Raw genomic sequence first — 25,354 nt, 5'->3', positions numbered from 1 at the left:
TCTAACGCACAATTCTAATTCTGTAGATAAATGCATACTTAAAGTGTCTGTTTTGTCTCTTTTGCAGTATAAAGTTGACAGGGCTCTCCTGGCGTCCCAGAGGTTGAATGTCTCCGTGTGGCACAATGACACGTTTGGACGTAACAGTTTCCTGGGCGAGGTGGAGCTGGACCTGGGAGAATGGGACTGGGAAGACAGGCAAAACAAGCAGATGATTTGGTACCCACTTAAGCCAAGAGTGAGTTAATGGTTTTTGGTCTATAATGAGCGTCGTTGGGCCAAACTCTCTTCTACCCCTCAATGATTTCATAAATGAGTAAATAGCAACAGCCAAAATTCTGAATCATACGGCTACCAGTTTATAATTCCTGTGCTATCATTTACATTCATAGGAAGTATTGTTTTCATACCAACAATTATCACTGAAATTAATAACCTTGCCCAGTGTGATGAATTTCTACTTTGGCTTCTGTATAATTTTCAACAGTGCTGCAACATGTAGTCCACAGGTAGGCAACGTGGTGCCCTTCAGATGCAGTTGGACTCTGGTTCCCATCAGCCCCAACCAAACGAACATGGCCAGCAATAAGGGATGATGGGGTTTGTAGTCCCAACAATATCTGGAGGGCACCACGTTGGCTACCCCCGGTGTAGCTGATTAAAAATATTTCTATTAAAAAGGTGTCTGAGATTTAACCTGGAAGCAGATGTAAATCTCTCCCAGTACATATTTTCCTAAGGTGGTTCTTCATGCTGCAGTTTGCATGGCCCCCAGTAGGTGGCTAATTAAATATTTCTGTTATCAGCTTGCACCCATTTCCCACACAGGATTTGTGAAAACACACAAATAAGAGATGCTACAATATTAGGTTTTGTGGACAGTGTTGTTGTTTTTTTAAAAGATAGTTTATTAGGAAATATATGTCAATACAGAGGGAGTGGATGGCACTGTGGTCTAAACCGCTGAGCCTCTTGGGCTTGCAGATCAGAAGGTTGGTGGTTCGAATCCCCACGACAGGGTGTGCTCCTGTTGTTCTGTCCCAGCTTCTGCCAATCCAGCAGTTTGAAAGCAAGTAGATAAATAGGTAGATAAATAGTGCAAGTAGATAAATAGGTACCACTGCGGCAGAAAAAGAAACATATGCTCTGGCACTCGTCACAGTGTCCTGTTGTGCCTGAAGCAGTTTAGCTATGCTTGCCAAATGACCTGGAAAGCTGTCTGTGGACAAACGCCAGCTCCCTCAGCTTGAAGCGAGATGAGCGCCACACCCCATAGTCACCTTTGACTGGACTTAACCACCTTTTACCTTCATATATCAATACAGTATTCAAAATGAGTAATAGCAATGTGGAAAGCAACTGAGTATCTATAATGGCAATTACAAAAAACAAAAACTGGACAATTAACATTAGCCCAGTTAGAAATTAAATAGCAGTAAGTTAGAAATTAAATAGCAGTTAGAAATTAAATAACAGTAATTAATAATTTAACCAAAAAGAAGAAAAAGAAATGAACCGACATAATCTAAGGGTTTTATTCAATGCTAATCATACTGAAGAATATATCCACTGAAGTTAGTGGTTCTAAGTTAGTCACATTCAGTAATTTCAGTGGGGCTACTCTCGAGTATGACTAGCATTGAATACCACCCATAGTTAATAGGAGCAATGTATTTAATGTCCCATTTATTTATTCAGTTTGAGAAGACTCATATTCATATCTTCTCATAAAATTAACAAAGACGAATCCCTCTCTGTCATACTGTTCCAGAGTTCCTTGAAGATTGCCCTTTCTTGTGTAATTTTCTTTTTCCCTTTGAAGACCCCAAAGCATCTTGAGTAGGAAGTTGCCTGTTCCCATAATTAAATAAGCCATTCCTTTAAATGGGGGCATTCCCTAATCTACTCTCACCCCAGTATTTTCATATAAAATCCTTGCAGCTAAATCATGGCATAATAATTTCTTTCTGTCTTCTGGAACTGTGTCTTTGAGATACGTTAGTAAATCTATTTTGGGGTTTAATTGGACCACATATTTCACGATGTTGCTTGTATTACATAGTCATTGGTTTTTTGTTTTTGTTTGGTCAGACTCCACTAGCTGGTCTTGATCTGGAGAACAGAGGGGACATGAAAATAGCTCTCCAATATGTTCCACAGCCTGTTGGGGGTAAGTATCTTTCTGTTACCCGCTTTCCAAGTTTGCTTCATGGGGTGTTTTGCCTCCCTAATTTAATGGCATGTCATTCAGACCTGGCAAACTATGGTTTGCTCAAACTATGCCTTAGTTGCAAAGCAACCAGGATGAAACCATGGCTTCTGGTTGTGTTACGGGGTCCTCGCCACGGGATCACATTCACCCGGTGCTATACCAGCTGCACTGGCTCCCGGTGTAATACAGGATTGGTTTAAGGTTCTATTTTTAACTTTTAAAACCCTATACGGCCCAGGACCCTCGTACATATGGGACCGCCTCTCCTGGTATGTCCCATGGAGGACCTTACAGTCTTCAAATAAAAACATCTTCGAGATCCTGGGCTACAGGGAGGTTAGGCTGGCCTCAACCAGAGCCAGGGCTTTTTCAGCCGTGGCCCCGATCTGGTGGAACGCTGTCACAAGAGACTAGGGCCCTATAGGACTTGACATCTTTCCACAGGGCCTGCAAGACAGAGCTGTTCCACCAGGCCTTTGGCCAAGGCACAGTCTGACCCCCTCCTTCTGTAATCCTCATAGAACTCTAGCCCAATGGTTGCCGTTAATTTGACTCTGAATTGATTTTAGAATGAATTGATTTTAGAATGTATTTCAATTAATTGATTGTGATTTTATGTAAACTATGTTATTTTTACTGTTGTTAGCCACTCTGAGCCCGGCTTCAGCTGGGGAGGGCAGGATATAAATAATCTTATTATTATTATTAAACGGTTGTTTGGGCAAACCATTGGTTTCCATATTCAAATGAAATCGCATAAACCACGGCTTGTTGCAAACCAGGGATGGAGGCCTCACTCCCATGAGGGAAATGTTTGAGACAGCCTGAGGCCCCTCACTCTTTTAACAGTAAACTAAGGTTGGCGCTGTGGGTTAAACCACAAAGCCTAGGACTTGCCAATCAGAAGGTTGGTGGTTCGAATCCCCGCGACAGGGTGAGCTCCCATTGCTTGGTCCCTGCTCCTGCCAACCTAGCAGTTCGAAAGCACGTCAAAGTGCAAGTAGATAAATAGGTACCGCTCCAGCGGGAAGGTAAACGGCGTTTCCGTGCGCTGCTCTGGTTTGCCAGAAGCGGCTTAGTCATGCTGGCCACATGACCCGGAAGCTGTACGCCGGCTCCCTTGGCCAATAAAGCGAGATGAGCGCCGCAACCCCAGAGTCGGTCATGACTGGACCTAATGGTCAGGGGTCCCTTTACCTTAAGGTTGTATTTGACCTTCCTCTTAAGTTTACTTGGCTATGAAGTAGTATGGAGAGACTCCTAGATGTTGCTGGAATTCTGTGTTGCTTGCTAAGAAGTTCTCCCTCTGTGTGGCTGGTGCAGTAACCTTCTGTTCGGTGATTGAACGGTTAGCTTACAATGGGTCAACCTCAGGCTGGAGACAGCTAATCCTGCACACCATCATCTGAAGCTTTACTGTATCATGTGACCTTTGAAGATGGAACCCAAGGCCCTACCCATAGAAGGTGCAGAGAATCATCGTTTGCCTGTGATTAGTGGAGCACTCATATGCATGGAGATGTGCCATTGTTCCAGTCAGTCAGACAGATTGTACATAGTCAGTGGCCATTGCAAAATGAATCACAGAGATGGTTGGGGTGAGGGTGACCTTGGGAAGAGGTTTGGTCTGGAGCGGGGTGTGTGTGTGTGTGTGTGTGTGTTGTCTTGTAGGACAGAGGCCTGAGATGCCTGACCCATGCTGCATTCAGTATCTTTGTAAGACTTTAAGGTTTTGCTGTGTACCTTATTTGTTGTTAACAAGAGGAAACACAAAGAGGGATGCTTTGAACAGATCAACCAACCATGTTGTGCTCTGTTTTCTTTCTCCTTTTTTTGTCTATTTCAAAGGTAAAAAACCTCCAGTCACTGGAGAAGTCCACATTTGGGTGAAGGAATGCAGTGACCTCCCTGTCCTCAGGGGCAATAGACTCAACTCTTTTGTTAAGTGGTAAGAACAGGGATTCAACCGAATGAAGGTGTAGTTTGGCACGGTTAGGTGTCTGACTCTTGGAGCGGGTCCTGGGCACTACCAGAATGCCAGGAGTGAGACAGCAGTGAATCACACCATCCAAGTTGGAGTTCACTCTTTATTAGCAAAACCAAAATTGACACAGGAGTGTCAGGCCTAATGAGCCCAGCAACTCATCTCTGGTAGGTCTTGCCCCATGAAACAGATGCTGAGACTGTAGGTTCTTGCCTCCCCACAGCTGCCTAATTCCCTTCCTCTCTAGAGTTTTCCCCAAGCGATCTGAGACTGTGCCTGCATGAAGTGAACTTCTCCTACACCCTTTTCATGCCTCTCTTGGTTCTGGGAAACCAGGGAGAGGGGAGCGTGTCACAGCAAGAGGGGGAGAAACCCACTTCAGCAGTCTGACTCAACTCTGCTTCTTGGCCTCCCTCCTCCCACCCTCTTGCTTCAGTTTCTGCCTCTGATTCTGGACTTCCCTCTGCCACAGATTCTCCCAGCTCACTAAGCCCTGTTACCTCCTCAGCTTCTGACACCTCTTCCTCCCAGTCTTCTCCTTCTGACCACTCATTATTGTCCCACTACCACTCCCCGGGCTCTGAGCCTTCTTTCCTTGGTGGTTCCCCAGCTGGTTCCTTCCACCATTCCTCTGTGTCCAACCAGCCCATGGCCCAGAAGCTCTTTATTATCCAAAGCAGCTCCCAACATGTTTGTGGCAATTTCTGTCACAACATCATAGACCCTGATGAGCTGCAGCTGTGAAATTGGTGAAGATGCGTATCAACAAGATATTGAAAAAATGAGTTCAAGCATGAACCTGCATGAACCTCTCTCTGTTTAATGCACATGTGGCAATAGCACACCTGCAAACTGAACATCAATGTACCACCTCTTGTTGCCTGAGATGCAAGGGGAGGAGGTTTCCTGTTTATTTTTTGCAGATTTATAAACCGCTTCATGACAAAAGTAGCCAAAGCACAAAAAAATTGTTAAGATAAAATATATAATGCAAAAGATTACAAATCCACTCGGTCCCTGCTCCTGCCAACCTAGCAGTTCGAAAGCATGTCAAAGTGCAAGTAGATAAATAGGTACCGCTCCGGCGGGAAGGTAAACGGAGTGGTTCGCCAGAAGTGGCTTAGTCATGCTGGCCACATGACCCGGAAGCTGTCTGCGGACAAACGCTGGCTCTCTTGGCCAATAAAGCGAGATGAGCGCCGCAACCCCAGAGTTGGTCACGACTGGACCTAATGGTCAGGGGTCCCTTTACCTTTACTTTAAACTTTAAAATAATATAAATCTGGTGATAGAGTTATACAATTGTGTAGCATATTAGCCTGAATATATGCCGCAATCACAAATAAGCCACACCTTTAAAATTCAAGGGGGAAAAAGAAAAAAAGACAATACCCGAAAAGTTACAATCGCTAAAATCACAAATCACTATTCAATTCCTATAATTCCGCAGGCACTGACACCCATAAAGGCAAATGTAGAAGAAAATCCTATGGGTAACAGAGATGACCCACAAGCTTGCAAATCGGCAATAAAACCTTTTTTTGTTCCGTTTTACCATTTGTCTGTTTCAGCAGCAATATCGTAAAAGCCAATTTTTGTAAAGTTGTGAATTTAAGCCACACTTGAACTTTTCACAGTCAGAATTTTGGGGGAAAGTGTGGCTTATATTCGGGCCAATATGGTAGTTGTTCCACAAGATGGCTGGGTCACCTCTATCAGCGTTCCCTCTCTGTTTTATCGAATCCCTTCTTTCTTGGTTGCAGAACTAGTTTCTCTCTTTACTTCCACCAAAAGTCACCCGCCCACCCCAGATTACTGAGACAACAACAGTTTCTTGTGTGGTACGAACCAAGTCTCAAGTGTCTAAGGTTATTCTCATGGTCATTTTTCTCCCTCTTCCCACTTTTATCCGAAGTACCATCCTTCCAGACACAAGCAGGAAAAGCCGTCAGAAAACAAGAGCTGTAGCGAAGACAACAAATCCAGTGTTCAATCATACAATGGTGTACGATGGCTTCAGACCTCAAGATTTGAAAGAAGCCTGCGTGGAGCTCACTGTCTGGGATCACAACAAACTAGCCAATCACTTCCTTGGAGGCCTCAGGATAGGACTTGGAACAGGTAATGTCATATAAGTGGAAGTTCTCTCCACCACCCTAGTGCTAGTAAGTGGGTGAAATTTCAATTATTATTTTTTTGGGTGGGAGGGGGAACTACAGAGATACAATAGGCATCTTCAAATATTTCAAGGGCTGTCACATGGAAGAGGGAACAAGCTTGTTTTCTCCTGTGCTGGAGGGTAGGACTCTAACCAGTGGCTTCAAGTTACAAGAAAGGAGATTCCAGCTAAACACCAGGAACAACTCTGATAGTAAGAGCTCTTCGACAGTAGAACGGTCTCACTTGAGAGGCTGTGGACTCTCCTTCCTTGGAGGTTTTTAAGCATAGGTTGGATGGCTATCTGCCATAGATGCTTTAGCTGAGACCCCTGCATTGCAGGGGATTGGACTAGAAGACCCTTGGGGTCTCTTCCAACTCTACAATTCTATGATCAGAGCTGACAACTTTTCCCTTTTATTGCGAGGAATCCTATTTGGAATAAGGGAATTGCCCTTAAAAAAAGGGAAGCGTTGACAGCTATGTCTATGATTCTATGACCCAATGGCTTTGAAACAAAGTGCTCTTGAAATATTGGGCAGGATTCACCTCACGAGCCCCATGTAAGGATTTCTGCTTGTGCAACAAGTGCTGGATCTGCATTGATCTTAAAAAACAACAACAAAAGCTAAGAAAAAACATTATGTAGCTCTCAGTGCAATTTTCCATTGACCTCTGTACATCGCCCCTTTGGTGTCACATTTTATAACATTATAAGGGACGCGGGTGGCACTGTGGGTTAAACCACAGAGCCTAGGACCTGCCGATCAGAAGGTTGGTGGTTTGAATCCCCACGATGGGGTGAGCTCCCGTTGCTCGGTCCCTGCTCCTGCCAACCTAGCAGTTCGAAAGCACATCAAAACGCAAGTAGATAAATAGGTACCACTCCGGCGGGAAGGTAAACAGTGTTTCCGTGCGCTGCTCTGGTTTGCCAGAAGCGGCTTAGTCATGCTGGCCACATGACCTGGAAGCTGTATGCTGGCTCCCTCGGCCAGTAAAGCGAGATGAGCGTGCAACCCCAGAGTCGGCCACGACTGGACCTATTGGCCCTTTACCTTTATAACATTAGAACTCACCAGTATAGATTAGTCCAAGGTTTCTCCTGGTTGTAACCCAGAGCGTACTGCTTAAGGGAGGTAGCTTTGCAGTTACTGTTGTGTAAATGACAGATAAAAGGCAATGCTAATTCAATATGTTTTTTTAAAAAACCTTTTCTTTAGGTAAAAGCTACGGTACTCCAGTAGACTGGATGGACTCTACAACAGATGAAAGCAACTTATGGGAACGAATGATTGATTCTCCAAACACCTGGGTTGAAGATACGCTGCCACTCAGGATGTTGATGATGGCAAAAACACCGAAATAGATGATGCACCTTTTGGACGCTTCCTGTTTGTACGGCTTGCTGGCGTTTGGGTGGAAAGAAGAGCCAGGCAAAAATAGAGAGGAACTTGGGGTGGGGGGGTGCACAATGGCTGATATATTCATTTGTAATTTCATCAGAGGGCATATGTGTCTGCAAAACAGTTTTAAACTATTTTACTAAATGCTGCTTTGATAATGCATGTCAACTCCTTCCTGCCCTCAGGTACTGTTATTAAAAATTAAACTTTATTAAAGATGAATTAAAACTGTAATATATATATATATATATTTAAAATATTGTGTACTCTTGCCTTCTGTGGCCGCCTTGAATAGCATATGGGGGGAGGGGGAAGTTGGCGATTTCACTAAATGAGCTAAATTTCAGCATGCATTTACTGTCTTCCACTGGCCCACAGTCCCCAAAGTGAACAAGTGAATGCACCTGCCAACGTGGTGCTATTGTGCGTAAAGCTGAGTCTAATTGTTGCATGTATCCCATCTTCCTTTCAAAAACGGCCTTTTATTGTTCGAATTGGGAAAATCTGTAAATAGCAGTTGCAAACATGGATGTTAATGGTAAGCAGTGGTGTGGGAACTAGACATTGCATCAGTGTTTCACTGAAGAACAGCCACCCCTGTGTCCTGCTTCCCTCTCTCCTCTAAGGCCTAATGATAACTCAGTGTGTGACATGACAACATCCTTCAGAAAGAAGCATCTACACCAGTGGTGGCCAAACGTGGCCCGCTGTTTTGGGACTACAATTCCCATCATCCCTGACCACTGGTACTGTTAGCTAGGGATGATGGGAGTTGCGGTCCAAAAACAGGTGAAGGGCCAAGTTTGGCCATGCCTGATCTAAACTATTGGTCTCTGCTGGTGAGGGTTGCGGCATTCCTAAACATGACAGGTGAAAAAGGAGAAGGAAGCTTGGGGCTGAGAGGTGGGGTGGGGCAGCCCTACCTCTGCTATAAAAGTGTAGTTCCAGCTTCTGTTATTTCCACGTTGCACAAGTTATTAGAACTGAAGAGCTCTAAATACAGTACCTGCAAAGATGGAAGACTTTTACAGATTGTTCAACTTACTAACAACCTTGAATTTGCAGATTCTCTTCTTCCCCCTCGCCCTTTTCTGTGAGCAAGACCCTGTTCACATCGTTCAAACACGGCTCATCATCACTCTTATCAGCTTTTATTATTGGTGAAGCTAAAGTGAGACTTCAAACAAACAAACACCTCCATTGCAAAATGTGCTGCTGGCTTTTTCAGTGCGTCAGGGCTTTTAAAACGTTCTCTAGTGCCACAATTTGGGCAAAGCAGGAAGCATACCTAAAACAGGAGCAAACACCTTTATGCATTGTAACTGAATGTTGCAAGATTTGGAACTTTTATTTGTTCACAGTTTCTAAACTCAAAAAGTCTGTTAGAAACTATGTATATGCTCAGATGAGCAAGTGTTGAAATTGCAACAGAGAGAAAGCGTGCTGCATTCGCTCTTTGTGCTTTTTTTGGTGGTACATTCGCTTTCCAGTTGTGTTCTGTTCTGAAAAAGAAGTCAAATACAAAACTCCCCGCCCCCTTGCACTTTCAGTTATGCTTGGATATATCTGGTTCAGCTTGATAGAGGTTCACTAAACACCTGAGTGTACCTGAACTTATTTTCTGGTTCACCACAGAACATCTAAGCATCAGTTTGCACTACCTTACTATGGATACTGGTCTGTTGTGCAGCTGCTGGTGGGAAATTATCTGGCCTAATGATGTGGAACTGAAGAGAAAGCTGAATAACTTGATGTCAGAAACTGTAAGAGAACTTTGAGTAAACATAGCTAGGAAAGTACTGATAGCCCCATTATGCAAGCTCGTCTTGCCCATACAGTGGTACCTCGGGTTAAGTACCTAATTCCTTCCGGAGGTCCATACTTAACCTGAAACTGTTCTTAACCTGAAGCACCACTTTAGCTAATGGGGCCTCCTGCTGCTGCCGTGCCGCCGGAGCACGATTTCTGTTCTCATCCTGAAGCAAAGTTCTTAACCTGAAGCACTATTTCTGGGTTAGTGGAGTCTGTAACCTGAAGCGTATGTAACCAGAGGTACCACTGTATTCTGATTCTTTTCCTCATTGGCAAGTTACTTTAACAAAAAAATAGCCTGGTTTTTAAGAACATAGGTACCTTTTATTTCTACCTCATTTGATTCTCAGGGACAAAATATTATTTCAGAGTTGGCAGTAATGGTGGTGAGCTGCCGGTCATTTTCAGGCTTCCTTTGGGAGGGAAAGGAAGGAGACATCTATCGCAGAGGGTCACAGCCAAGGAACGTGCTTTCCAGAGCTTGTTAAGCTTCCAGGATGCATTATTTCTTGTTTGGCCTTGCTCTACACTTGGCAAGGAGTCTGCTTCAATCCTATTGCTATGGAGATGCAAACTCAACAAGGCTGTCAGACCGAGATAGTAAAAGAATAAAGGCCTGGTAAGGAAACATTTTATGGCTCTTTGATTAACTTTTTTTAAAAAAAACAAATATTTATAAATGCTATTTTAAAATGGCAAAACCAGACAGTTATGTACGAGTATAAAAGAAACAGGATGACGCCAATATCTGTTGAAATGAAATTGGATGACCTTTTCTGAATGTTGGAACAGCAACTGGAAGTATTCTGATGTACAAATTTGTTTTCATTATAAGAGCACTGAATTTATTGCAACTTACTTTATAAGTTGTAATCTTGTGCACTCCTGTTTACCTAGGAGTAAGCTCCACTGAACTCAATGGGGCTTACTTCTGAGTAGATATGTACAGAATTGTGCAGTTAAGAGAATAAGAAAACCTTCATAGTCAGATCTTTATTTTCTCTCAGGCTGGATCCTTCTTTAATCCCTCAATTCAACCCCATCCAGCTTCAGGGATCTGATACCACTCTGGTGTTGTGGGTGTATGTTCCCAAAACAGAGTCCCTTTGTCCATTTTTAGGAAAGAGTAGTATGTTCATTAGTTATGCTTTGCCTTTTAACCATTACATTGTTTAGCCTTGAAACATTATTCAGAGGCTCTGCTGATTAACAAACAAGCATAGACAGAGCTGTGATAAGAACAGCAAACTCCCCCACCCAATATAATAATTATGAATTGTGCTAATTGGACAGCATGCATACCTGCTCCCAGCATGCATGTGATTAAAAACTGGAATTCTAGCAAGCATTGGAATTTGTCATGAGACCACAGTGTGGGTTAAATAATTGTTATTGGGAGAGAAAAAGAGCCACATAATTCAATTTTTACGTAGTACCTCCCTTCTCTCTCTATTCTTTTAATTCCCAGTTCAAACCATATCCCTTCCATAAAGTGTTTTTGGTCTTAACGCTTTAACCATCAACATAGCTAAAATTAAAAACAAGTACATTCAATTGTGCTAGCTCCCAATACCCATCCTAAAGCTGTCCATTGACTCTAGGCATAATACGGTAAATTTCTCAGGTCAGGTGGAATTCTGCTCTTTTGCTTATGCACAGTATAAAGAGTCACATATATTAATGCCTTTATAATAAATGATAATCGGAGGCATTCCCCACTTGCCCGAGCAGTGAGAACTAGTAGGAACAGTGTTAGGGCTTATCTTCCTTTGGGGAAGAGATAACTGGAAGTGAATACCATATTGTAGTATTTGGTTTACTTGCAGATAAACACAAGTAGAGCATAAGTGGAAGAGTGTAAATCAGGGCTGGTCAACCTTTTTATGCCTACCACCCACTAATGCATCTTTCTTGATGGTAAAATGTCCTTACTGCCCACCAGTGCTTGATGGAAGGAGGATTCAGCTTGTGCCGTAGAACCCTCTACTGCCCATCTAGAATCCTGAAACTGGGCAGTAGGGACCAGGTTGACAACCCCTGGTGTAGACAGTACTGAGCTAGGGGGACCAATAGTATGACTTAGAATAAGGCAGCTTCCTATGTTCTTGTGATGAAGGCAAACAGTATACACATTTTTTAAAAGAAATGTCCAGTAGCACCTTAGAGACCAACTAAGTTTGTTCTGGGTATAAGCTTTCGTGTGCACGCACACTTCTTCAGATTCTTCAATTGAGAATTTGTATCTGAAGAAGTGTGCATGCATACGAAAGCTTATACCCAGAACAAACTTAGTTGGTCTCTAAGGTGCTACTGGACAATTTTTTTATTTATTTCAAAACAAAAAAAAAATTTTTTTCTTCCAGTAGCACCTTAAAGACCAACTAAGTTAGTTCTTGGTATGAGCTTTTGTGTGCATGCACACTTCTTCAGATACACTGAAACAGAAGTTGCCAGATCCTATATAGTGAGAAGGTGGGGAGGGGTATTACTCAGAAGGGTGGTGGGAATGGGTGATTGGCAGATAGCTGTGATGAGCCTGTTGACGACTCTTAACGACTGCAATAGGCTGCAATTTATTTATTTCGACTGTGACAGACAGACCAACACGGCTACCTAGTATGCACATTGCTACCAAGCAGCTCTCAGAAGAGAGGCACACTGCACCCCAAGATACAGCCTGCTAGATTGAGCCAAAGGCCCATCTAGTCCACTCACACCTAACTCGATCATTTATGAACAGGTCTTAATACCAATCCTTGGGAGGACTCCACTTTCAACATCCTTCCATTGGGGGAACTCATTTATTCCTACTCTCTGCTTCTTCTTCTTTTTAACCAGTTACTGATGCGTCCACCTTCTGCATCAAAATTATTTATTTTGTTATGCACCCCCCTCACAGGCACCCCTCCAAATTCTAGGTGGTGGTTATTTTTTCTTTCCAAACACATTCAAAAGAGATCTGCATCAACAAACCCATCTTTTAACAATTAACTCCTGTAAAAAGACATCTGCTGCACCATTAAGGGCTGTTAACATTATTTTGTCAAACCCCACCCAAATGGAAATCAGGCTTTGCTTTTAAAGGAACCACCTACACAGTAATCAGGTGGTATTCTGGCAACAATATTGTTGTGGATTGCTGAACTAGGCTTTCCCCCCTTTTGTTAGATAGACAGCTGTTCATTATCCTTAATTAAAATATTCAGCTGAAAATAGTGGGTCATGTGTTGCTGTAGCTGGGGCTCTATGAGTGAATCACTAGGCTGCTGCTGAAATACTTCTATAGTAACTTTAGTATAGGGTTATATGGAACAATGTATAGAACTATAATATGGTTTTATCAGTGTATATGGCAAAGTATCAGCATAATGCTTTTATAGCCCAATCTTATGCACATTTATATATTTTTTTAAAAAATAATTCTATCTCATCTTTCAACAACAAGGGTTTAAGGCATCTTACAACAATTCTAAAATACATTTTCCAATAGAATCTCAACAACAACACACGTAACAGAGAGCTGAAAGAAACAGGTGCCATCAGCACCAGAAACTGTTAGGGTAGAATAATAATTAAGGCAGTGTACACACACCATACATGGCTCCCCCCAAAGAATCCAGGGAATTTTTATTTTTCACAGAGCTACAATTCCCAGCACCATTAAGAAAAAACACTACAGTTCCCAACATTATTTGGAGTAAACCACATTCTTTAAATATATGATGTGCATGCAGCCAGTGATGAGCACTGAATGGTGGAAGAGGAATGCCTTCACTGCTCATCTTAACGCCCAGACATAAGGATCCATAGAATCATAGAATCATAGAGTTGGAAGAGACCACAAGGGCCATCGAGTCCAACCCCCTGCCAAGCAGGAAACACCATCAGAGCACTCCTGACATATGGTTGTCAAGCCTTTGCTTAAAGACCTCCAAAGAAGGAGACTCCACCACACTCCTTGGCAGCAAATTCCACTGTCGAACAGCTCTTACTGTCAGGAAGTTCTTCCTAATGTTTTGGTGGAATCTTCTTTCTTGTAGTTTGGAACCATTGCTCCGTGTCCGCTTCTCTGGAGTAGCAGAAAACAACCTTTCTCCCTCCTCTATGTGACATCCTTTTATATATTTGAACATGGCTATCATATCACCCCTTAACCTCCTCTTCTCCAGGCTAAACATGCCCAGCTCCCTTAGCCGTTCCTCATAAGGCATCGCCTCCAGGCCTTTGATCATTTTGGTTGCCCTCCTCTGGACACGTTCCAGTTTGTCAGTGTCCCTCTTGAACTGTGGTGCCCAGAACTGGACACAGTACTCCAGGTGAGGTCTGACCAGAGCAGAATACAGTGGCACTATTACTTCCCTTGATCTAGATGCTATACTCCTATTGATGCAGCCCAGAATTGCATTGGCTTTTTTAGCTGCCGCGTCACATTGTTGGCTCATGTCAAGTTTGTGGTCAACCAAGACTCCTAGATCCTTTTCACATGTACTGCTCTCAAGCCAGGTGTCACCCATCTTGTATTTGTGCCTCTCATTTTTTTTGCCCAAGTGCAATACTTTACATTCCTCCCTGTTAAAATTCATCTTGTTTGTTTTGGCCCAGTTCTCTAATCTGTCAAGGTCGTTTTGAAGTGTGATCCTGTCCTCTGGGGTGTTAGCCACCCCTCCCAGTTTGGTGTCATCTGCAAATTTGATCAGGATGCCCTTGAGTCCATCATCCAAGTCGTTGATAAAGATGTTGAATAAGACCGGGCCCAAGACAGAACCCTGTGGCACCCCACTAGTCACTCTTCTCCAGGATGAAGAGGAACCATTGATGAGCACCCTTTGGGTTTGGTCAGTCAGCCAGTTACAAATCCACTGAGTGGTAGCATAGTCAAGACCGCACTGAGTGGTAGCATAGTCAAGATCCAGTTGGGCTTCCCAAGGGAAGGAGAATTCCGTAGCTGTGTTGCTGCTGCCAGGAAGACCATTGACTTCAATGGCCCTATCTAAGCCTAACTCAGGAAAAGGGGAGAATGAAGCTAAGAGTCACTTAGGATTTAACAGGGAATACATCTTTTTTTTGGTGCGGGGGTGGGGAATTAAATAAGAGGTGAAGCTCTCATACTGTTTATCTTCGATTAGGAAACTAAGCACCGATTTAGTGTGGTGGCTTTCGTTCCAGGCCAGGCTGGTGTGCATCAATTCCCTGCTCCCTTGCAGATCTGCGTTCCTCACCTGCAGTGCAGAAGGAATGCAACAAGGTCAGGAGACCCCTGCAAAGCCCGCTGGTTCTAGAAAGCCCAGCAGTTCTTGGCTTATGACATCACGGGATTCTTGGAACGTTTGCACCAACTGCCTTTTGGGCCAGCAACAGAAGTTTTGAATGCTACTTGAGGGGGAAGCGCTGCACAACTCTGCAGCATTGAGAAGAGGCAGCAGTTCCTCAACATGCCTCAGGATGGGAAGAGTCTGGGAATGGCCTTTCCCAAGGTACCAAAGGAGGTAGAAGAAGAAGATGATGATGATGTAGACTGGAGCATGGGCGACCCCTTTGAGACCTTGGAGAAACTCCAAGGTCTCTCTGATGGGGAGAAGGGAGAGAAGGCCATGCTCCGCTCACGGCTCCATGAGCAGTCCCAGCTGATCTGCATCCTCAAGAAGCGAGCGGATGAGCAGCTCTTGCGCTGCAAGGCCCTGGAGGAGATCAACATGGACCTGGAGGAACAGAGGATGGCGGATGCTATGCGGCTGGAGAACCAGACGCGGCGCGTGCAGCAGCTGGAAGAGCGCTTCATGGATCTGGCTGCCAACCACGAGGACATGATCCACTTCAAGGATGAGCACAAGAGGCAGAACCTGCAGCTGAGGGAAGAGAACCACCGCTTGCGGGTGGAGAACCAGAACCTCTTCTGCCAGGCTTTGGAAGAGAAAGAGGCCGAGGTGGCCCAGCTCACCTCTGAGCTTAAGAAACTCTTGGGTGAAACGAAGTCCTTAAAGGAACGTTACGAACAGGACAGCCGCCGAGCCCAAGAGCGAGAGAAGGAACTTTTGGAAGCCCACCAGCAGGAAGCCAAATCTAAGGCTGAGGAAATCAAGTCGCTGAGAAGCCAGCTGGGTATCCTGGAGGAGAAACACAGCCACGTCACAGAGGAACTGCAGCAAGCGGAAAAGAAGCTAAGAGAGGTGGACTGCACCTTGCAAGCCAAGGTGGAGAAGCTGACCAAGGAGAAGGAGGAGCTGCTAAACCTGGCGATGGACAGAGGCAAGGTGCTGCAGGACAAGCAAAGGGAGATTGCGGAGCTGGAGAAGAAGGCGGAAGAGATGGAGAAAGCCAAGCAGGCGGCGGAGCTGCGCTTTGAGACGGAGGCTGTAGCAGTGGACTGCAACCTCCGGGTGCGAGACCTGCGGAGGCGGCTGGATGGCACCCAGCAAGCCTACACTGAGCTCCGGATGCATTTTGAGGCGTACAAGAAGCACAGCACAGAGTTGCTTACGAAAGAGAAAGAATTAAATACCAAACTCCGACATTTCATAGCGTAAGCCTTTGCTGTCAGCTTTGCTCCTACTGCCTTTGAGAAAATAAAATAATCTTTTACCAGATAATTTCCCCCCCTATTTTAGATACCAGTTTTAAGATAATTTTGTTTAGAGTAGGAAGGCGACCATTCTTAGGTTGCTGAGATTGAGTTATGTATTTTTTGGATGTATTTTTTTTCCAGTCGCCATGGCAAAAAGAAGCGACTAATAAATATAATAATTAATAAAAATAATAATTGCAGTGGCATCAATTGGGCATACTACTGGATGGAGTTGGTAAGGACCAAGAAGCAAATGATTACAAGCAACAGGTATATAAATATAAATTGGTAATTGAACTTTTTTGTTGTTGTTGTTGAGGTGTGTTTTTTTGCCAAAGTTGAAGTTGAGGTTTCTTTTCTTTTCTGCAAAATCTAAAAAAAAAGAAAATGAAGTCTTTCAGCTATTTTTAAGGAAATTTGCCAAAATCTAGACTTCCGACATGGGCTGCCATACATCTGGATTGTACCTGACATTCAGCGGTTATTATCCCGCCCCCCAATCTGGACACTGTTTTCCGGCAATGCCTGAAAAATTCTGGACGTTTGGCAGCCCTTTAAATAGTAGTAGTAGTAATAATAATAATAATAGTAGTAATAATAGAAGAATAGGATGTCTCTTTTTTATGGGAGAAATGTGAAAGGGTATCTGCATGCCACCTAGAGCTTGAAAGGAAATGTTGCATGTAGATATGCAATAAATAAATGAAAAAAATGAGTCCCGCGGGGGGGGGGAGGAGGGGTACAAAAATATTATTATTATTAATTGACTTTATATACCGCCCTATAAAGCGAGGTATAAAATAAAATAATAATAATAATAATGGCTAAATACAAGCGAGCATAAACAAGGCCCGTCATTTACAAGACCCAGCCCTGTGCAGAATCCCCTCGCCTTTAAAGCTCCCGCTCTGAGGTAAACGGGGGGGGGGGCGAGGAGGAAGGTGCCGCCTCCGCCATTTTCTGCCCCTCGAGGGAGCGCCTTCTAGCCAGTGCGCAGGCGCCAACCGCCCGGGCCCGCCTTCTCCGCCATTAACGGCCCGGCGGAGTCGCGAGGCGGGCTAGCTTCCTCATCTTCCCTCACAGGCGCGGAAGGCGAGCGGGGGGAGAAGAAGCCGCGCTTTCCCGCTGAGGCGGAAACGCAGCAGCCCAGGCGGGCCCAGCCGGAGCTGATTCAGGCGGCGGGGAGGGCTGGGACCGAGGCGGCGGTTGCGGCGGTAGCTCGGGCCTGCCCGCCCGCCCGCCGCCGCCATTATGCGCCACAGCCTGGCCCAGCTGCTGGCCAGTTCGTCGGCCTGCCCATCCCCGAGCAAAGGGCCTCCTCACGCCAGGAGCGGCAGCCGGGCCGAGGCGGGCGATGAAGCCGCGCCGCCGCGCCGCGAGGACAGCGACGATTCTTCTTCCCTCGAGGAGGCGGGTGGCGCCGAGCCGCTCTTCCCGGCGGGCCTGGAGCTGGAGCTGGACGACTGGCTGGAGGCGGCGGTGGTGGCGACCGAGAACCGGCCGGGCTGGTTGTCGAGCCCGGAGCGAGCCTGCGCGGAGACTGAGGAGGAGCAGCCGAAGCAGCAGCAGCAGCAGCAGAGGCCTCAGCAGGGCCGTCGCCCCGCGCGGCCAGCGGGGAGCAGCCGCCTGAAGGCCGCGGCCGCGGCTCGCCTGAACCGCCAGCGGAAGAAGCAGTACGTGATGGGCCTGGAGAGCCGCCTGCAAGGTCTGGCGGCCGAGAACCGCGGCCTCCGCGACCGCAACCGCGGCCTGTGCCGGCGCCTGCGCGACCTGGAGAGGGAGACCAGCTACCTGCGCGCCGTGCTGGCCAACCAGAGCGCCCTGGGGAGGCTCCTCAGCCGCTTGGCCGGCGACGGCAGAGTGGGGCTCCGCATCAGCAGCAGCGGCCTGGTCGAGGACGGGGCGGCGGCGGCCGCCGTGCTGGAGGCCAGGCCGGCCTACGAGGCCAGCGGCGACCACGACTACGCCCTGCCGGTGGTGCCCGAGGGAGGCGAGCGCAAGAGGGCGGCTTCCCCCAGCGCCGGCGGCATCTGCCTGCACGTGGATCGCGACCAGGTTTCGGTGGAGTTCTGCTCGGCTTGCGCCCGGCGGGCGGCGGTGGGCTCTGCTTTGGGGGCGGCGGCCGCCTCGCCTCCCTCCACCGCCGACTCCTACTCCTACTCTACCCTCGCCTCCAAAATGTAGGGTCAAGTATTCCGCTTCTTCTTCGCTCCTAACTACACAGAACATAACATTTTTTTTTTGTCTCGGGGTGCCTGCCCGCGATCGCCCAGGGGGTGTGTGCTTTATAGTGGAGGAGGCAGTCAGAGGACAGAGCGGAAGAGAGAGGGAGGAAAGCAAGCCTCAGCAAGCAGACATAAACAAACGCGCAGCGCACAAACGGGGGGTGTAGTCAGAAAACTGGCATGTTCCTTCCCTTCCGTAGCAGAGAGTTTAAAAAATAAAAAGCGCAGACCTTCGTGGGCGTGTGAACAGGACGGATCGATGCCGGGGTGCCTGTTTGGCCGTGTTGTAAACAGAGGACCCGTTTTTTTAAAGGCACACAATGGTCAGGACATATCTCACAATGGCACGCAGGTGGCACAGTTCGAGACTGCCAGGTGGTTTTGTTTTTTTAAAAAAAGAAAGACAAAAATGATTGCCTGAAATGGTGGCACCTGGTGTTGGTTGCCAGTAAAAATAATGCTCTGGCAGATAAAAATCTAGCCTGCATTTCTGGGAATTGTAAACGTTGACCTCCTCACTGGACAGACTTAAGAGCAGAATAGTAATACCGTGCAGCAGGTAGTTTAAAAACATGCATGTGAAATTATATCGCATCTGTTATACATTACTATTAAACTTCTCTGACAGTTTCTCTTTTAGGTGGTTGCCCTGCCAGGCTCCGTTGTGTAGGGGTTAAAAGAACAGTCGCTTTCCACCTCGCAACCTGGTAAGGATCCCTATATTCCCATAATGTGGTATCAGACAACTTTGCATTGATGCTTACTCTGGGGTTTCTTATTACTTGATCTAGACCAGTCTTTAGAAGAGTTCAGAAGCCCTGGAGACATTTTGTAGAATCAGTTGATCCTGATTGAGCAACTTGCAATTTAATGGTTAGTCAAGCTGCACAGCCTTTTCCAGTCATTCATTATTTTTGGAAAGGCTTTATCAGGACAGATGTTATTTTATGCAGAGTTTTTACAGAGTAGGTGAAGTTTTCAAAAACAGGTCTGCTTAAATGTATGCTTGGCCATACATTTGAATGTGGAGAAAGGGGGATTAAAATCAGTCTACTAATTAAGATGGTGAACTTTTTAAGGTACAAATAAGCCCCATACATTCATCTTTGATGTTGGATTTCACCAGTGAAATAAGGCTCTAACTCAGCCTTTCCCAACCTTGGGTCCTCATTTGTTGTTGGACTGCAACTCCCATCATCCATAGCTAGCAGGGGCAGCAGGTAGGGATGATGGGAGTGGTAGTCCAACATCTGAGAACTCAAGGTTGAGAAAGGCTGCTTCTTACTATTGCATCTATGCTTAAACTCCCAAACTCCTCACTATTATCTTCCCATGTTGGCTAGGGGTAGGACATGTCCAAATAAAAGTACCAAGATCCTGACATAGTTGGGTACTTTCTATCTTACTAATCTAAGAATGTAAATGAGAACAGTAATTTTGCAAGCAGGAGTGCTCAACCATACTGACCCTTTGCACTGTTACGTACAGTTCGAAGACTGCACTGCACGAATATTACTAAACACTTATTTATTCCCAAAAATTAAGTCTTCTATCACAGCCCAGTGGAATTAGTTTTCATGATTAAGGCACATACAGGTCTCTTAAATTGTTGTAGTAAAATGAAATTGGCATATCAATCTGATGTGTTCCTAAGGAGAAAAAAAATAGGTGAACAAATGTTCATCTTCATAGTGTTCCTGCAACTGTCCATGTCTAGGGTTTAGGAAAAGTTTTTGTTGTCAAACACCTTCAACTTTTTCTGTTGTATTAAAATGGTTAATACTTTAATTTCTGTAAATTGGGGAAATAAGGGGTGTGAAAATGTAAAGTGGGGTTCCACAAAGAATGTTAAATTTGGGAAAAGTATGCCTCCTAAAGGAGGCTTCTCCATATTATTTTTGTTCTCTTGGTATTTGTGTGGAATACTTCCTGTTAAAACACATAATCATTTATCAGAATCAGGAGTTAATTTGAGTACAAGGAGATACAATTCTTTGTGAAACCTCACTGTTTAATGAAGTATATGTGTATTTAGCATCCTTGTTTTTCTTTATGCTGAAGTGGATACAGCTGTCATGGGGCAGAAGAGACGGGACCAGCTGCTGGCACACTTCCTGCTTTATTTTAAAAGGTAGTATGATTAAAAAGGGGGAAAGGTAACAGGGCTTTTGCAGCATTTTACTTTAAAACAACACTGCAAAATTATGTGAATGTTTTGAATAATACAGTCTATCAAGAAAATGAGTATAATACTAATGTGAAAAGTAACGGTGTGAAAAAGCACTTGTTCTCCTACATCAATTTCCTCCTTATTCTCAGTCAATTGTCTAAATTATTTGAAGTACATCCTTTCGGCATAGCAGAGACCATGAGCCTCGCCTGAACTATAAATTCATTTATATGGCTGTTCATGTTTTGGGTTACATCTGTAGTCCAGGTGTATTTATCTGCCTATCTCTGAACAATACAGAGTGGCTGGCATCCCTTTCCTGGGGGAAGTTGCAGCCCAACGCAGGACAAATCTATATACTGGTACATATCTTCGGTTAGTCCCCATATACCAGTTGCTGTAAATGAGTGCAATCTTGGAAAGTCCTCTAGCTATTCATAACCCATGCTTGATGGCATGGGAGCATAACACATGAAATTGTATACTAATCAATTTTAAATTATACTCTTATTCAGCATTCTGTGTTTATAATGGGAGCAGTACATTATATACAGTCCCATCAATGCTCCTTATGACCTAGTGCTGCTGTTTTTCAAAAGCTAGGGTCAACATCCCCTCCTTTTTGTTGCTAGTACCTTTCCAGTTGACAGGCCACAATTGGCTGTCACTGTGCTGCATAGTTTCTGAAGTTGATGCATTTTTACAATTGCTTTTCACAATAGACATTTTTGTTAATGTATTTCTGTGAAAGCAGACATTCTCTCTTTTAATTTTGTATTATTGAAATACTTTGTTAGATAAAATACATTCTGAGTAGTTGATCCACCTTGTGTGTCATTGCCCCTTGAAGAATAAGCTGTTGCATCTGTATACAAAGGGAGTGGCTGCTTGTTTTTCAACAAGGCAAATGACACACTTGCTTAGCAAAAATCTCAAAAATATGACTGCAGGGATTTTAGTGCCTATTGAAGCATGTTGAAGCCAAATAAAATTGCAAACCTTTTTTTTCTTGCTAATCGGTTGAGTATTGTTGAATATTTTCTTGAAATTGAAGCCTTGAATAATAGTACTTGAAATATGTGTGAATGTTTCTGTGTAACTAGTTGTGTCATACCTATGAGAACACAGTGTCCTAATAAAAAAAATGTGTTGATCTTCCAGTTACAGGCTCAAAGGATTTTTTTAAATCTTACATTATAAAATTTTAATTTCATTGAATGGCTTTTTAAATGTTGGTTGGTGTGACATAGTTGGAAAATAGTTGGTGTGATATCAAAGCAGCATTGTGGTTTATGCAGCTCATTTCTTGCTGTAGCTGGGGTTGGATTAATGCTGCTGTTCAGAGCATTTTCTATATATGATCAGTGATACACTGGCTATGTTAAGAGTTGCTGATTTAGGGTTATTAACTAGAGTTTGCAGTAATGTAGAAAATCACTTGCCATGTATTTGATTCACATCCTCTTGCTCAGGTCATTAAGAGGTCACATTACATTTAGCTCTGCACATAGAAGATAATTGTGTCCAAAAAGCATCCTCACTTTGTGCTTTCCAAGAGTCATTTAAATACTTATGTCAGCAAACCTACGCAGTTCTTTAAAATATCCCTTGAGTAGCCAGACACTTTCATGATTGCTTTAAAATATTTTAATGTTGTGACGACCCTGATGTTTTGCAGTAGGGTGTTATGTACTTTTATAAACAAATAAGTATAATAATGTATAGTAAAATACAGTCAAAACCACTTGTTTTACCATTATGTGTGTGCAAACAATAATAGATTAGGCATTAATAACATTTGAACAGCCGGAAAAAGTAAGCTGCTGTAGATTGCTTACTGTTTGCTATTCAGCACTCAATGCTATTTTTACGTTAATGTCGGCTGTTAAAAAATTATGCATTGCTGTGCTGGGAACATGTTACGATTGCACTGGGAGCTGGTTAACCAGCTTTTGCTGGCTGTTCTCTTTTTCCAAGAATAAATTATTGAGAGCAAGTTGGTGATAAAATAATTCTGTTCGCAAGAAGACTAGTGTAAGGCCCAATTGGTGCTCTGCCATAAAGTTCAATAGACTCATCTACTCATCCACCTTTTCTCCAAGGAGCTATTGATGGCTTAAGCAAAATGTCCTCAAGTTTTCTGTTTAGAGTATGTTCTTTAATGCAGACTGGTGAGGGCCTGAACAGACTTTGCTCCAGCCATCTCCCTCTTAGATATCAGCTCCTATCTACGAATTAATTTTCCAGACAGCAATGGAGCATCCTCCTATTCATTACCATTATAGAATGTATTTATATATCTATATATCCCAGGGACGCGGGTGGCGCTGTGGGTAAAAGCCTCAGCGCCTAGGACTTGCCGATCGCATGGTCGGCGGTTCGAATCCCCGCGGCGGGGTGCGCTCCCGCTGCTCGGTCCCAGCGCCTGCCAACCTAGCAGTTCAAAAGCACCCCCGGGTGCAAGTAGATAAATAGGGACCGCTTACCAGCGGGAAGGTAAACGGCGTTCCGTGTGCTGCGCTGGCTAGCCAGATGCAGCTTTGTCACGCTGGCCACGTGACCCGGAAGTGTCTCCGGACAGCGCTGGCTTGAGTGAGATGGGCGCACAACCCCAGAGTCTGTCAACACTGGCCCGTACGGGCAGGGGTACCTTTACCTTTACCTTATCTATATATCCCATATCTATATATATATATATGGGACTCTGGAAACATAGTTGCCATTCTACTTCCAGCTTAAAGCAAAACAGCAGTGATTGGGTCTGTAAACACCTTGAGTTTAAGACTTGTTTTTAAATATTTTCTTGGATACTGTATAACTAAATTTTAAAGACTGCTGAAGGAAAGTATTGAAATCTTAATAATTCCCCTTGTCATGAGGGGAAGTGTTAAAATGATTATCTGGCATGACCCTTACTATAAAAAGTAATAATTTCACCACTAGTGGTGCCTTCAGTTAGAGCCTTCTGGCCAGATAGTTGTGACCTAGTGAGTTGCACAGATGTTACATGCACCTGAGGCATTCAGTCAGAAACTGTTGTCACCTTGTTTGGAATGTTGAATGAATAAAGCACTTAAACAACTAGGTATTGCTGAAATGATAAATTACAATTCAGCCTATAATCAGAAGCATGATTTATAGTTTTTGCCTATAACTTGAATAATGTTGTGCTGAATCAGTTTATGGGACACAGGAAAGTGACTTACACTGATTGAGGCCTTTGGTCCATCTAGCTAAGGATTGCCAACATTGCCAGACAGGGTTTCAGACCTGGATTGTTCACATTCCTTCATTGAGATGCTGAAAAGTGAAGCTAGGAATTCCTGCATGAAAAGCTGATTTTCCAAGAAGGAAATACAGTGGACCCTCGGGTTATGTTACCTTTGGGTAACGTAAACTTCGGGTTGCAAACGCAGCAGACCCGGAAGTGAGTTTGCTGCTCGCACTTGCACAGACGCGGTCCTCGATATGAAATTTTTGGGATACAGCCGGGCCTCTGGAACCAATCGCGTTTGTAACCGGAGGCACCACTGTACAGTGGTACCTCTGGATATGCACATCTCTGGTTGTGTATCCTACGGGTTACGCACACGGCAAACCCGTATTTTTCTGGGTTTCGCTGTTCCGTGTGCAATTGGAGGTACCAGTGTAGCTCAAATTTTATCTAGTACAGTGGTACCTCTGGTTACAAGCTCTGCTAACCCGGAAGTAGCTGCTCCTGGTTGCAAACTTTGCCCCAGGATGCGAACAGAGTGGGAGGCCCCATTAGCGAATGCGCGCCTCAGGATAAGAACGGTTTCAGCTTAAGAATGGACCTCCGGAACGAATTAAATTCGTAGCCAAAGGTACCACTGTATTACCAGTGGTTGACTTGTCTTAGTATCAGGTAGAAGCTGATAGGAAAATAAGACTTCAAATACACCAGCTTTTGAACATTGTCATTCTTTTTTGGCCTGCACTATACCACCGTTGGGAAAATAAGGCCTTTTTTTAGTATCTCACTTAGAAAATGTGATGTAAATGTGTGTGCATCTTAATACCGCAAATTAACCTTTCTTGCTTATTTTTTCTTTTAAACAGCTTAGTAGTATCGTGGGGGGAAATTATTCTGCACCTTATAACTTCCTGGACAGATGGCATCAAAGTAATTGTGGAGAGCCATGTCTCACATTGGCATCCAACAAAATGAATACTGTTTCCATCTGCTACCATTTAACCAAAAATAGAAATCTTTTGTGTGACATTTTTGGACTGCATCAAAACATTTACTTGCAAAATGTTAGGTAAGGTTTATCTGGTTTTTAGTATCCAATTTGAAAAACAGTAGATAGGATGTATCTGTCTTGTTCCCAAAATTGCTAAAAGGTTTGTTGGGGACATACTCCATGTCAGTTAAAAAACGAAAGCAAACACCTTTACACTACTGAACATTTGTCCATTTAGACATAAATTATGAGAAGGAATGTTCATGTTTGCTTCTTCAACCCGAGGTGGTTTACGCAAGGGTGTAAAGTTCAAATTCTTATACCTGATGATGCAAAGTTGAATTCCCACTTGTTCGGGAGCTGGGTTCTTGGATTACTTGAGCAGGGAAGAATCCCTGCCCAGCCAGAGTTACTAGCATGTTAAGACCAGTTTGCAACTCATATGGAACCAGGGTGAGGACTGACAGTCATTTTATAGCTTAGATGCTGCTGCCATACATATACACATTCTCTGTCTCTCTCAAGCACATTCTCAAAGTTGATTATAAACCTTTTGAATATAATATATAGCAATTTTGTAGTAGCATGGTCTATAAGAATGGAAAATGCATTTGTTTAAACAGA

At 44.2% G+C, this 25,354-nt stretch overlaps 3 protein-coding genes across 10 annotated transcripts in view; all 3 read left to right on the top strand.

Moving 5' to 3' along the window:
- SYTL2 (synaptotagmin like 2) overlaps window positions 1–8,004 on the top strand; it is a 44,626-nt gene extending 36,622 nt beyond the window's left edge. For all 8 annotated transcript variants that reach the window (XM_053385510.1, XM_053385515.1, XM_053385513.1 and 5 more), the window contains 5 exons: window positions 68–238; window positions 2,092–2,170; window positions 4,061–4,160; window positions 6,112–6,317; window positions 7,574–8,004. In XM_053385510.1, the coding sequence (XP_053241485.1) occupies window positions 68–238; window positions 2,092–2,170; window positions 4,061–4,160; window positions 6,112–6,317; window positions 7,574–7,719 (702 nt within the window). In that variant the 3' untranslated portion in view covers window positions 7,720–8,004. The remainder of the gene's footprint in view (window positions 1–67; window positions 239–2,091; window positions 2,171–4,060; window positions 4,161–6,111; window positions 6,318–7,573) is intronic.
- A 1,909-nt stretch (window positions 8,005–9,913) lies between these two features.
- CCDC89 (coiled-coil domain containing 89) lies at window positions 9,914–16,155 on the top strand. The gene is made up of 2 exons (XM_053385518.1): window positions 9,914–10,187; window positions 14,695–16,155. The coding sequence occupies exon 2, from the start codon at window positions 15,001–15,003 to the stop codon at window positions 16,090–16,092; it is 1,092 nt and encodes a 363-aa protein (XP_053241493.1). The 5' UTR covers window positions 9,914–10,187; window positions 14,695–15,000; the 3' UTR covers window positions 16,093–16,155.
- A 970-nt stretch (window positions 16,156–17,125) lies between these two features.
- Window positions 17,126–21,685, top strand: CREBZF (CREB/ATF bZIP transcription factor). Its single transcript, XM_053385508.1, has 3 exons — window positions 17,126–18,310; window positions 18,984–19,062; window positions 20,417–21,685. Exons 1-2 carry the CDS (start codon window positions 17,382–17,384, stop codon window positions 19,030–19,032), a joined length of 978 nt encoding a protein of 325 aa, XP_053241483.1. The 5' UTR covers window positions 17,126–17,381; the 3' UTR covers window positions 19,033–19,062; window positions 20,417–21,685.
- The last annotated feature ends 3,669 nt before the right edge of the window (window positions 21,686–25,354 follow it).

This window comes from Podarcis raffonei, chromosome 4 (genome assembly GCF_027172205.1).
Source record: "Podarcis raffonei isolate rPodRaf1 chromosome 4, rPodRaf1.pri, whole genome shotgun sequence".
In the NCBI taxonomy this organism is placed as follows: Eukaryota; Metazoa; Chordata; class Lepidosauria; order Squamata; family Lacertidae; genus Podarcis; species Podarcis raffonei.
The sequence above is the reverse complement of the archived record's forward strand: the minus strand, read 5'-3'. Positions and strand labels throughout refer to the sequence as shown.

What these genes read in the sequence shown, in the direction of transcription:
- CREBZF (XM_053385508.1), top strand. Translation starts at nt 17,382, where the DNA reads ATGCGCCACAGCCTGGCCCAGCTGCTGGCCAGTTCGTCGGCCTGCCCA. An exon ending in TCTACCCTCGCCTCCAAAAT is followed by an intron (nt 18,311 to 18,983) that starts GTAGGGTCAAGT and finishes CTTCTCTGACAG; the next exon opens with TTTCTCTTTTAGGTGGTTGC.
- CCDC89 (XM_053385518.1), top strand. Translation starts at nt 15,001, where the DNA reads ATGCCTCAGGATGGGAAGAGTCTGGGAATGGCCTTTCCCAAGGTACCA.